We start from the raw sequence: 12,141 nt of genomic DNA, 5'->3' as shown, positions 1-12,141 counted from the left end.
AATATCCGAAGCTACCCATGCACACCTGACCGAGTTGGCGAGTTGGACCTCCGGCTACCCATGCACACCAGACCGAGTTGGCGAGTTGGACCTCCAGTTTTCTTGTGCACCACTCTGTCTCCGTCCCACGGTACTACGAAGCCGCAGCGCTCATCAGCTAGTCGCACTGATATTATTATTATTATCTTGAACTTGGCTTAGACAAAGCGTCAACTTCTAAATCTCTCTACTTTTATAAAAAAATCGAATTGATGATGATGATGTGCCTGTCATCTTATAGTATAGACCGTCCGATCTATATCTGACAGATAGAAAACAAACTATAATAATTTTACAAAAAAGCCTGCACCTCTTTCCACATTTATAGATAAGGCCTTGCCTCGTTTATCCTTATCTCCCACAACCTCATTGCTGAGCAATTAGAAAAGGAAGTCTCTGGAACAATCTGGCATGGTGGTCGCTGCTGGCGCCGTCAACCCCCATGCCTTCGCCCAGTCCGACCACCAGTCACCACCACGCCTCATTTCTCCTCACCTTATCTCTCATCTTTCTCGAGATATCATTTTTTCGATGAAATTCTCGAGATACCATTTTTTCGATAAAATTCTCGAGATATCATTAGTTTTTCACATGAGATTACTCCTGCATGGGTCAATTACAACATGTGTTTTGTAAAAAAATACATCTTGATGTTCCGTATAATGTACGGACATCTTGCTAGTAAATATTAAAATATGTGTAGTTGGTGAAGCAAACGAGGTCGACGCCAAGCTCATGACATCGGCCAACCAGTTGTGTATTACCGTGCCGCTCTGGGTGCAGCTTCTTACTACCATCCATGCAAAAAAAAAAACCTAGAGCCTATTGATGTTGACGTCTGCCGACCAAATCTATACTCAGAACCACGGCCTACACAATTGCAACGGTCCGTGCTCATCATTTGCAATTTTTTTTGTTTTTTTCGAGTGAAATGATGTATTACTCAACTAAAGCAGTTTATACAATCAATCGTAGCTAGCTCCATAGCATCCAAAGGATCTGAACCAATCCAAGTCATGATTCTGCCTCCTACAAGAGTAAATTTGGCTATGCTATCACTAACTTTATTTTGGCTACGATCAACATGAGTAATACAAGAATCACGAAGAGACATAAGGTGTCTAATCTCCATAATAAGCGACGAGTAGACCGATCTATCAATCTCCTTGGCCTGGATCAACTTGAAAGCGACGATTGAATCCATTTCTATATCCACTGGAAGGTCACTTCTCTGTATTGCGAACGACAGTCCTTTCATACAAGCACTCAGCTCCGCTTCGAGAGAATCCTGGCATGAAAATAATTGCCTGCATGAAGAAAATATGATCGCACCTTTGTCATCTCGAAGTACCATACCAGAACCTGCTGAGCCGCCATCACCATAAGACCCATCCGTGGATAACTTGACCCATCCAGATTTGGGAGCACTCCACTTAGGACCATTTTCTTTTATTATCGCATGTGGCTGGGCAGCAAAATTATCACATGATACAACTGTTTTTTCCTTACTTGTTTAAGAGGAAAGGTCCACCTTAATGCCAATGATTGAATCAAGATAGCTCACCAAGAAATGCTTAGAGGCCTCCATGGACGGCGATGGTTTATGATGAACCACCTCGTTACGGATGTGCCACGCCCACCAAAGCATCATAAGCAACATTGAACGCTCAATATCAGGAGGAGGTTGTAAAGCATGTAGCAACCATTCTTTCCCATTATTTTGCATGGTACTTATACAAGGCAATGTCCAAGCTTCTGCCATTAAGTCCCAAAGAACCCTTGACAATGTACAGTGGTAGAGTGCATGAAAATTGTCCTCAGATTCAGTTCCACATACTGGGCATAGATCATTTATTTCAAGGCCCCGAATATGTTTGTTTCTCCAAGTCGGAAGAGAGTTTGTAGCCACACGCCAAGCAAAGTTCCGAACACTTGGGGGTACATCAGTGGGCCAAATGAATTGCCAGCAAGATCGCCGACCATCTGGGCGCGAACTTGAGCCAGTAGACGGGCTTCTATGTGCCTCTTCAAAACCGAACTGATAAGCGCTCCTAACAGAAAACACGCCGTACTTTCCTGGACCCCAAGCCAACGTGTCATCTCCTAGCCATGGCGACGCACGAATTTTCAGAATCTCTACAACATCCGCCGAAAGGAAATATTGTTGTAACAACGCAAGATTCCAGGAGCCATTCTCATTGAGCAAGTCCGAGACAAATCTGATTCTATACATTCCTTGAATTGTTATGGGTTTATAAGGAGCTATTTACCCAAAACCATCACAGTTGGGGCTAGGGTAACAACTTAGTACCATATTTGTGTCAGGGCACAAAAAACCATCAACTATGAGTCTAATATGTAACGCAGAGCACTAATCGTCGAGTTTGCTTGAGAAAACAGCAAACTTGACAGGTAGGCCCCATCTATCGGGCCGACACGGCGAAGACCAAAAAGTTTGACCAACTGATGTGGCAAAAAAGACGCGGGCCCCACCTGTCAATGAGTAAACAGTCATCTTCACATCTCTATTTCTATGAGGCATTTCATCAAACAACTTTTGGGCAGCCGACGGGGAGCTCTTTCTCGGGGCATGGCAATGAGCTTCCGCGGCCAGCGGCTGGTCGGGCATGAGGCTGCCCGCGAGGACGGCCGGACATGCCCTCCATGGCGCGCGCCAGCACAGGCATAGCCAAGGGCTCCTTGGATTCCGCTACAACATCGCCAACCACCGTGCACAACAGGTCCAGCGTGCCGGAGCGTCGCTAGCCTCCGTGCACAGCCTGACTGCGCAGCGCCGCTAGTGCACGCTCCGCTGTGCACGTCGGGGCCATCCTCTAGTCGCGCAGAGAGGAGCGTGCAGCTCTCGAGGATGTCCTCTGGTCGTGCAGAAGCCCTGTGCTCCGGTGAGCACGCCACAGAAGGCATGTCCGGCCGTCCTCGGTGGCAGCCTCACGCCCGACCAGCCGCGGGTGCACGTCCGTGCGGCCTCCCGTGGTCACCGAACTCTGCCCCATCCTCCGCACGCACGCATCTGGCCGTTGTACGTGGACGCCAGAGCTGAGGAAGAATGACGCGCGGCGGGCTGCTTCAGAGGCTTCTCAGGCACGCCCTGTGCGACGCCGAGGAAGGTGGCCACTTCCACGGCGCGGCTCGGGGACACGACCTGGTCACGGGGCAGAGGCGGACACTTCCACGACGCGGCTCGGGGAAGGCGGCCACTTTGACTTCCACGACGCAGCCGGCGAGGATAGCGTTGAACGCTGACCACCGCGTGTACGTGCCACCCAGCGGTGCACACATGCTTGGCGAGGGAGAGGAATCAGCCACGGCGTAGCTCGGCCGGAGACAGGGAAGAAGTAAGGGGAGCTCACAACCTATTCGTTGAAATGCTAGTGGAGGAAAAGAGAAAGAAATAAAAAGAAAAGGTAAAAAATTAAACAGTTCAGTCATTGACAGGTGAGACCTTCGTCCAACTCAGCATATTGTCCACATAAACATGTCACGTCAGCCCGACAGGTGGGCCCTACTTATCGGTTTGGCTGTTTTCGCGACCAAATCCAAGCGTCAGTGCTCCGCGTTACAGATTAAGCGCATAGTTGGTGGTTTTTTGTGCCCTGGCACAAATATGGTATCAAGTTGTTACCCTAGCCTCAATTGTGATGGTTTTGGGTAAATAACTCGTTTATAAGAGAAGGGTCATGGGATCCAATTATCATGCCACACTCGTATACTCCTTTCGTTTCTCACCCTTCAGGTCAGACCCTTTTTCAGAAGGTCAAGACCATAAGCAATAGCTTGCCACGAAGAAGATGCATTCCGTGCTCATCATTTGCAATTTTTTTTTTGTTGTTGTTGCGAGATCATCATTTGCAACTCTGCCAAGATCGTCGTTTCGTTCCCCTCGGTTGCTCTCGTCTCTTGCCATTGATTAAGATTGAACTCACTATTCTCCGTTTTTAAAAATAAAAAAATTGCTGGGTCGCCAAATCGAAGTGTAATACTACTATAAGATAACGATTAGTCCTGCGTCCCCGCAAAAAAGAAGAAGAAGAAAGATTAGTCCCGCGTCGCCAAAGAGTCAATGTCATCTCAGCCAAACGGTAATCATCATACCATTAAGGAAATTAACTAGTCACGGTGGCAAGCTTCCAATCAAATAGTACTCTCATAGCGGGCAGACACGTATCAAATGTTTCTCTACGCGATGCCAGGTCTCTTGGAACGCACTGATTAAGGCTCACCTCACCCGGTATCTCTCAACCAGAGAAGATGGTAATGACGGCAACCTTGCATTAACGAGATGAGTTCCCCCTTTGCCAAACTATCTTAGCCAGAAGCTAATCATGTCATCAAGAAAATTAACCGCTCCAATTTACTACTCCCTCCGTCCTGAAATATAAGACGTTTTTTAAGACTATGATAGTATCAAGAAGCGTCTTACATTTTGGGACGGAGGGAGTAGTAGCTTTTGATCATCCTAAAGCGGATATATACTTACTCATATAAATATCTGCAAAGAGAGATGGATGGCAGGCTGAGATTGGGCAACGTGTGACATGTCATGGTAGCACCGCTCTGCTCTTGGGTGGCTGTCATGCTTTCGGCGGGAAGGAAGGAAGGTGCCAAACTTCATTTGCTCGTCGGGGGTATCATCGTACCACGCTCGCGGGCAGCAGAGGGAGAGCACGACGGCAGCTAGCTAGATGATCGGTCCACATCCTTGTACAGACACGAAGCGCAAGAAAACAAGAGGCTAGCCTGCCGACCGCATCCACTCCCTGGCTTAGCTTAGCTGCTCCATTATCGGCCTACGTACGCACCCCTGGCCGTGCCAAGTTAGGCGTGGAGGGAGCCACCTTGATTATAAAAGGATTTAAGACTTGCCTTACTAGGTGTTGATCCTGCCAGATATATATGTCGGCTCGACCAATAAAGTTCATTTTCCCATTAAATTTAGTTACTCCCTCCATTCTAAAATATAAGTTGTACTATTATATTCCCTCCATCCTAAAAATACTTCCTCCTTTCCGGTTTATAGGGCTCAATTCAAAAATTTCACCAATCAAGATAGATAATAAGTGGTGGAATACTTTTTGTAATTTGCAAAAGCACCCAATTAATGCTTTTGTTTTCCTCAAAAAATTATATCTACCAATGTATTAATTACAATGCGTGCATGCATAAAGTACATGCATTGGTCAATTTTTTCTTAATACTTGCATGCAATGATTTAATGCACCTTGGAATCTGAACTTTTGATGGGGAACAATCAAATTGAGCCTTATAAAATGAAAAAACTAATATTTTGAGATAAGCCCTATAAACCGGAAAGGAGGGAGTAACTATCTCAACTTTGTACTACTCCATCCGTCACAGTTTAGAAGACACAGTTAAATTTGCGTGCGTTTCCATAATAGACAAGGTTTAGGGCGCATTGCATTTATTTCTAGTAGCTAATTAATACTCCGATATACTATTTCTATATGCATGCGTAGTGTGAATGCTATTTTTTAGCCCATCTCATAATCAATAGATAACCACCTAGGTCCCAGAGAATTTGCAAGCGCGCCTACTAAACCGTGACGGAAGGAGTAACTCTAATATAAAGTTGTATTAAATTTAAGACACTTATTTTGATACTGAGGAAGCATTAATTTTGACTTTTGGAAACTGAGCAAGTACTAATAATATCTAGAGAGAGAGAGCGCCAACGTGTCAAAGCTTATAAATATCTTGAAGTGGATAAATATCCACGTCTTGCCAAAGCAAAACGAGACCGACAGCAAACTGAGATTTGGCACAACGTGCTGCATCGTACTCACGTGCTTAATTTCGGTGGTTGCATTCCCCTGTCATACATTAGGTATGACAGAGAGATTATTGGCTCGTTGGGCGGTCCCCAAGCCACATACCTTACTGTCCAAGGCTTGCCGCCAACTCGCTATCAAAATTCAGACGAACCTCTAAAGAGTTTGGTGCATGTTCAGCTATTCCGTATCTCGAAAAAGAACGTGGATCTTCCACCTTTCCTCACCAATGGGCATGGGCCAAATGATAAAATATATGGGACTGCCCATACTACAATCGTCTTTGCATTTTTTTTAAAAAGAGTTTATTTTGTAAGCGCTTTCACAAATTCAGTAGTCCACCCTAACCACTTACCAATCCTAACCACAATCATTGTAGAATGTATCCCAGAAGATGCAACATACTTTTAAAAAAGAAACTTAGAAGCGGGAATTCTAACCACAACCACAAAGCATGTTACGGCAGCTCTCCGCTCCGCAGCTCCGCGCCAGAGTGGCCGAAGGGTCGCTCCATGCGCTCCACGGAAGGGTCGCTCCATGCGCTCCACGGAGTTGGATGACTGCCGAACAGGGCTTTGCTCATTACTATCAGACTGTTTCTAAAGAACAAACAGACGTAAAACCAGGAATTTCAATAGCTCACCAACATTTGAAACCACACACTGGGCGGAAGATGGATAGAAGCGGGAATTCTCATTTCTCCTACTCCCAAATCAACACTCCGTACACTCAAGCATGTTTTCATGTCAAACCATGTATTTAAATTCATATACGCGGCAGAATTATTGCATCCTACTAAAACCTTTGGCAAAATTTGAATGATCCGACTGTCTTACGAAAGACACGCATTCCATTCGATTTCATCCATTTGAAATGAGGGCTTGAACGAGCAAAAAACTTCTATTAGTGGTGGTTTTCTTCTACTCCGGGTACTGGCCCTCCGGGATTCTTGATGGTTCTCCGACCGCATCTTCCATCCGCTGGTACCACTCGCCGATCTGAGTATGCTCAACCATGTCTTTTCCAGATTGCAGGTATCTGATAGGTCTCAGAACACCAAATGCTGCCAGATCTGCCAAGTTAGGCTTGGAGCCACCTGGATGATAAAGAAAGTGAAAACCAAGTTATTCTAATTTCCCTGTAGCTTCCAATATGTTTTTCTTTTGGCTTAAGGATAAATAAGATACCGAGAAAATTTCTTCCATTCAGTGCTTCCGTCCACGTGTTGGCAGCATCATACAACGAGGCGCGCTCATCAGTAATGTTGTATTTCTTCTTAAGCTTCTTGGCCACAAAGTACATTGCTGCAGCACCAGCATACTTCACAGCAAACCGCTCGGTGTAACTGAAGTTACCTGCATCAGAGTTTGGGTCAAGAAAGAAACATCAGTGAGGAAATCAGGAACATGAGTAAATTAAGTTTTCAACAGTTAATGTTCCAAGTGTCAAACAGGACACAGAACACCACATCTTCATCTATTTTCCATTTGTTTCTAATTATGGAATAGTAAATTAGTCAATTACAGAAATAATTTTTCCCTCTTGGTGAAAAGGGAGACCCATTAGTATGGGCATGGGACAGCATTTCAGTGTCACCAAATTACCCTGCATTTAGGGTTCATCAAGGGAGAATTGGGTGTATGAAAACTCACTAGACTGTAAAGTTATGTTTGTGGGGTTTACAGAATCATAATATTTGTCTCACGTATTGCTTAATTACCCTCCACAGGTCTGGTTCACAAAGTCACATTTTACAAGCGTTGCAATACAGCCAACAAAATCCAGTTATGGTAGTTGAATGCTACATCCCATGAAATGGATTAATTGGCAAACTTCTTCCCACCCCCCCCCAAAACAAAGCAATGAGCCAGGGGCGTAAAGGTTGGTATGTAACAAAAGAACTCATGCAATACTCACATTATTCCATATGACTAGAATTCATAGGTCTGTTAAGAAATAGCAAACAGAACTATAATACGATTAAAAGTAGATAACAGCCTATTACACCCCAGAAACATTTTCAGAACATCCTGGATGCTTGTTTAGTTATATGCACTCAAATACCAACAAACTCGCCTGATAATTTACAACGCTCTCTATGTAAACCTCAATAAACAATGAGCACAAGTTCACAATGGGTATTAGCTATTACAATTCTGAAGGATAGGAAATTTACTGGCAGTACAAAAAAAAATATGAAAAAGAAACAACATATAGCAGGGTACAAGAAGAAAATGGAAGTTCTAGAATTTTACCATTCTTTGCAATGTAGTCAAAAGATTCTAGAGCCTCCGAAGTCGTCCGGTATATATTTGGTGACAATACATGCACAAGGTGCTCATCAACCCACCTAGATCAAAGAAAGATGTAGAAAACTTTAATGCTCTAGTAGATAAGAGTATGTTGTAAGTATATCAATACTCAATAAAATCCTAATTCCTTCCAGAAGTACTAAACTACGCCCTAATGCCAGCTGAACTGGCCATACTACAGCTGCCATTTCACCTGTACAAGTCTAAATGATTTGCACAAAAGGATTGAGTACTTGTGAACTCAAGGAAAAACATAAAGTTGGCCAAAGCTACATCTGCTAAAAGCCCAAAAGTAGTGATCCCTAAAGATTATCTTGTGTAGTTTTCAGGCCATGGATAAAAATGCAGTAGGGATGGGCATCTGGTTTATTTAGTAAAGCTTACTCAGGTTTCTAAGACGTGCCCACAGAAGTAGCAACCACCCACCCCCCCCCCCCCCCCCCCCCCCCCCCCAAAAAAAAAAGGGGACACCAAACCTAATAAGCAATTTATATAGGGCCGGTCATCAGTTATAGGTTAAGCAACTAATTCGCAACATCAAAATAGCAGTTCAGCTCAGAACATCAGCTCAGGCAGTATATCAGCGGAGCACAAACACAAAGGCCTAGTGCAGACACACCAGGGCGGAGGAGGTGGAGGAGCACCAGGGTGAAGGAGATGAATGGACGCCACTATGCTGGGGGGCATAGATGCTTCAGAGCTAAGAAGGTGTACGAGCGCCTCCGCAAGGGCAGAGACAACGGAGCAACTAGGGAGATTCCTAGGAGTTAAGGTTGGTTTGGGAATTTGAATGGTATGATGAGTCACGGGTTTGGATTGTGGGCCTTATACCAGCTGTTCAGGATGTGAGAGGTTGGGGTCGGCATTGAATGATTCATGGATGGAATTGGGCTTTACGCCAGCAGCCTGCGACATAATGCGCGTAGCGATTTTCTTGTTTATGATGACTTAATACTGCAAACTGAAGATAAAAGAACTTCGATCTGTTAAGTATGGTCTTTCGGACAACTTGGCATGGAAAAGCTCTTGGTTTCGTCAATTAACTTGCTAAGTAAAACACTGCAAATAAGTAAAATGGGTGTGTACAAAGTATATCAAATGAAAAGAAATATGGTAACTGCAACTAAGGGCCAGTTCTTTGGGGGCTTATGGCTGGGTGTAGAAATAAGCTGCCCCCTCCCCAGCTTATTCTAAAAGCCCAACCTAAAATTATACTCCCAAAACATCTTATATTAGTTTACAGAGGAGTATTTTAGAAGCCTAATAATTAAGGGTTAGCTAGAACTTCCTCCGTAAAGAAATATAAGAGAGTCTGGAACACTAAAGTAGTGATCTAGACGCTCTTATATTTCTTTACAGAGGGAGTACAAGGCTAAAGAAAGGGAGCACTAGAGAACATTAACATCAGATGCATGCTTGCACACCAATCAATTAAAAAACTACATACTTGCGCCATTTTGTTTCCTCTTCATTAGTGACTTCATCATCAGGGCTGATCTTGTGCTGTAATATATTGATTATGTCTGCCAACAAGAGATTAATTTTTTTTAACACAAGAGTTTAGCGCATATGAACAGCACATGTTACTTGAAGCTGTAACAAAGTGAAGGATGTGAATTGCAAAAGGTTGCAGGTAACAAGCGTAACCTGTAGAATCAACCAGATGTTCACCATCTACCGTCAATATCGGGACCTTCTTGTACTCAGACCACTTGATTTCCTTTTTGCTCAGTGGATTAACTTCCACAACTTTGTAGGGTATATCATGGTAGTCTAGGAAAGCTAAACAAAGCCAATAAAAAAACAGTTAGACTCAAGGAGATTGTGCAGAACGCAGGCAGAAATATGTCAGGACAACCTACAGGTGTACAGCAATCAATTTTGGTTATTTTGAATTCTGAATCACCATCACTCCTTTGAAATTTTAAAATAAAAATCTTGACCATTATAAAAATGCAACAACAAAATTAGTGCATCCAGTTTGCGTGTGTACACCTGTGCTTACTCTAAGCTTGCAACTTAGTTATCCAACTATATTTAACTAAACTTTAGATGGTTTGAAAGTTTCTATAACCAATCCATACCAGCAAAAAAAAACATGAAAGTATAAAACAAGCTGCCTCAGCCCATCCGTGAAACCATTTTATGCTTTCTCGATAGCAGGGGACATTTTCTTGCTTAGCATCAATAGCTTTCGTAACACAGACCTTTATTTTCCCCATCAAAAGGAATACCATACTCAACTTTCTAACTGAACTAGGGCTCTTTACCTAACTCAACTAATATTCTTTACAATAGAAAGTCAATCCCTACTGGACAACATTTGCACCTAGCTGCCAAATAAATAGGGCTGTAGCCTCACCACAGGGGAAGGAGAAAAGATGGTCTGTGTATAACAAGAAAGGGTTAAACTGCACGTGCTTATAAAAAGTTGGCCACATGACATTCCAATCTAGTCTCCAGCTAATAAATACAGGGATAAGACCCTATCCCTAACATACAAACAAAAAACTGAGGATTGACAATTACAATAATCCTTAGTAACACACAAATAATGCAGACATCTGTCTAAATTAGCTCTATGTAACCTCTTCTCATACATATACAAACATCCCAAAAGATAGGAATGTCTATTGCTTTCTCCAAAAAACTCTGTATTAGTTATGATGAATCAACATATATTCATATCTTTTTGCAGCTCTAGAGTGTAGTAGAAAGAGTTTTCACAGCATAATGTTTACATAACTTGGATGAATGCAATCTGATTTCAGACAACTAATGGTCTCAAACAAGCACAATTGATGATTTAAATAAGAATAACACAATACTTATTGATCTTGAACCATGCCAATAGACACAGGAATGGTCCCTGATGGTACCACCAGATCAGAAAGCATTCTACATTTACCGATTTATAAAGCCATACAAGCAGAGATAGATAAGTCTACAGGTGCTTAGGCATAGATTTCCCCAACAGCCCTTCAGTCTCTAGCAAGAGCAGAAATAATATGTTGACAAGCTCCGATTACAGTCTAATTTGATCCAATGCGAACAATTATTCTAGCCAACATACAAATCTAACCTAATACACTACAGAAGCGTAGATTTTAAGACCATACAAACTCTGACTGAATCTGACAGCGCAACGGGATCTCACCATTTTCTAAAGAGCCGCGGCCGCGAATCGAAAAATGCTACTAGATGGGAGGGCAATCTCACCTCTGACCTTGTTGCAGAAGGGGCACGCCTGGTACTGGTAGAGCACGACGTTCCGGGGCAGCAGATCCGTGGGCAGCCGCTCCTTGGCCTGCACCTCGGCCACCGCCACCGTGGCGAACGTCAGGGAGAAGGAGACCGCGCCCGCGATCCCGGCCCGGGACGACGGCCCCGGGCAGGGCGTGGGCGGCGGCGGCGGCGCGTTGCCCCAGCGGCCGGCCGCGGGGGAGGCCGCGGCGGCATGGAGCGCGCGCGAGGAGAGGAGGAACGAGCGGGAGGCGAGCAGGGTCCGCGCCGCGCGGAGCGACCTCATCGCGGCCCTAGGGTTTCGCCGGAGGAGCGGCCGCCTCGTCGGCGTCGGCGGGGGAGGGGGTGGGGTGGGGTGGGGTGGCTTCGCGTCTCGGCCTGGATGGAGCTGGAAGATGCCTAAAACCCTGGGTTTAAAATTATAATTTAATCCCCGATTGAAGAAACAATCTACGCAATTGGTCCCTTAGGTCTACAGAAATTACGTTACGACATTAGGGCTCTGCGGGAATGGAGAGGAGCAGGGGGCAGATGCGAATAGTTGGACTGTGAGGGATCTCTGCGCTCTTTTCCTCTGTAACAGCGGGTTCTTCTTGCGTGAGAAGAAAGGGAGGGCGTGAATGTAATCGACGGGAGAGCGGAAGTGTGGCCCCGCTGACATGTGGGCCTATGGCGTGTGCAAGGCCCATTTGTCAGCTCGAGTAATTGAGTGTGCGTGCTGTGTTAAAGGGTTCTGGAGA

General features: G+C 44.6%; 1 protein-coding gene across 1 annotated transcript; it reads right to left on the bottom strand.

Moving 5' to 3' along the window:
* Positions 1–6,520: 6,520 nt before the first annotated feature.
* On the bottom strand, positions 6,521–11,773 carry LOC125535339 (prostaglandin E synthase 2). The gene is made up of 6 exons (XM_048698390.1): positions 11,378–11,773; positions 9,806–9,940; positions 9,606–9,681; positions 8,102–8,196; positions 7,034–7,201; positions 6,521–6,942 (listed from the first exon to the last, which is right to left on the bottom strand). The coding sequence occupies exons 1-6, from the start codon at positions 11,685–11,687 to the stop codon at positions 6,767–6,769; spliced, it is 960 nt and encodes a 319-aa protein (XP_048554347.1). The 5' UTR covers positions 11,688–11,773; the 3' UTR covers positions 6,521–6,766.
* Positions 11,774–12,141: the final 368 nt, after the last annotated feature.

Source organism: Triticum urartu, chromosome 2 (genome assembly GCF_003073215.2).
Source record: "Triticum urartu cultivar G1812 chromosome 2, Tu2.1, whole genome shotgun sequence".
In the NCBI taxonomy this organism is placed as follows: Eukaryota; Viridiplantae; Streptophyta; class Magnoliopsida; order Poales; family Poaceae; genus Triticum; species Triticum urartu.
The sequence above is the reverse complement of the archived record's forward strand: the minus strand, read 5'-3'. Positions and strand labels throughout refer to the sequence as shown.

What these genes read in the sequence shown, in the direction of transcription:
- LOC125535339 (XM_048698390.1), bottom strand. Translation starts at nt 11,687, where the DNA reads ATGAGGTCGCTCCGCGCGGCGCGGACCCTGCTCGCCTCCCGCTCGTTC. An exon ending in CTTCTGCAACAAGGTCAGAG is followed by an intron (nt 9,941 to 11,377) that starts GTGAGATTGCCC and finishes GGCTTTGTTTAG; the next exon opens with CTTTCCTAGACTACCATGAT. An exon ending in GAATGGAAGAAATTTTCTCG is followed by an intron (nt 6,943 to 7,033) that starts GTATCTTATTTA and finishes TTTATCATCCAG; the next exon opens with GTGGCTCCAAGCCTAACTTG.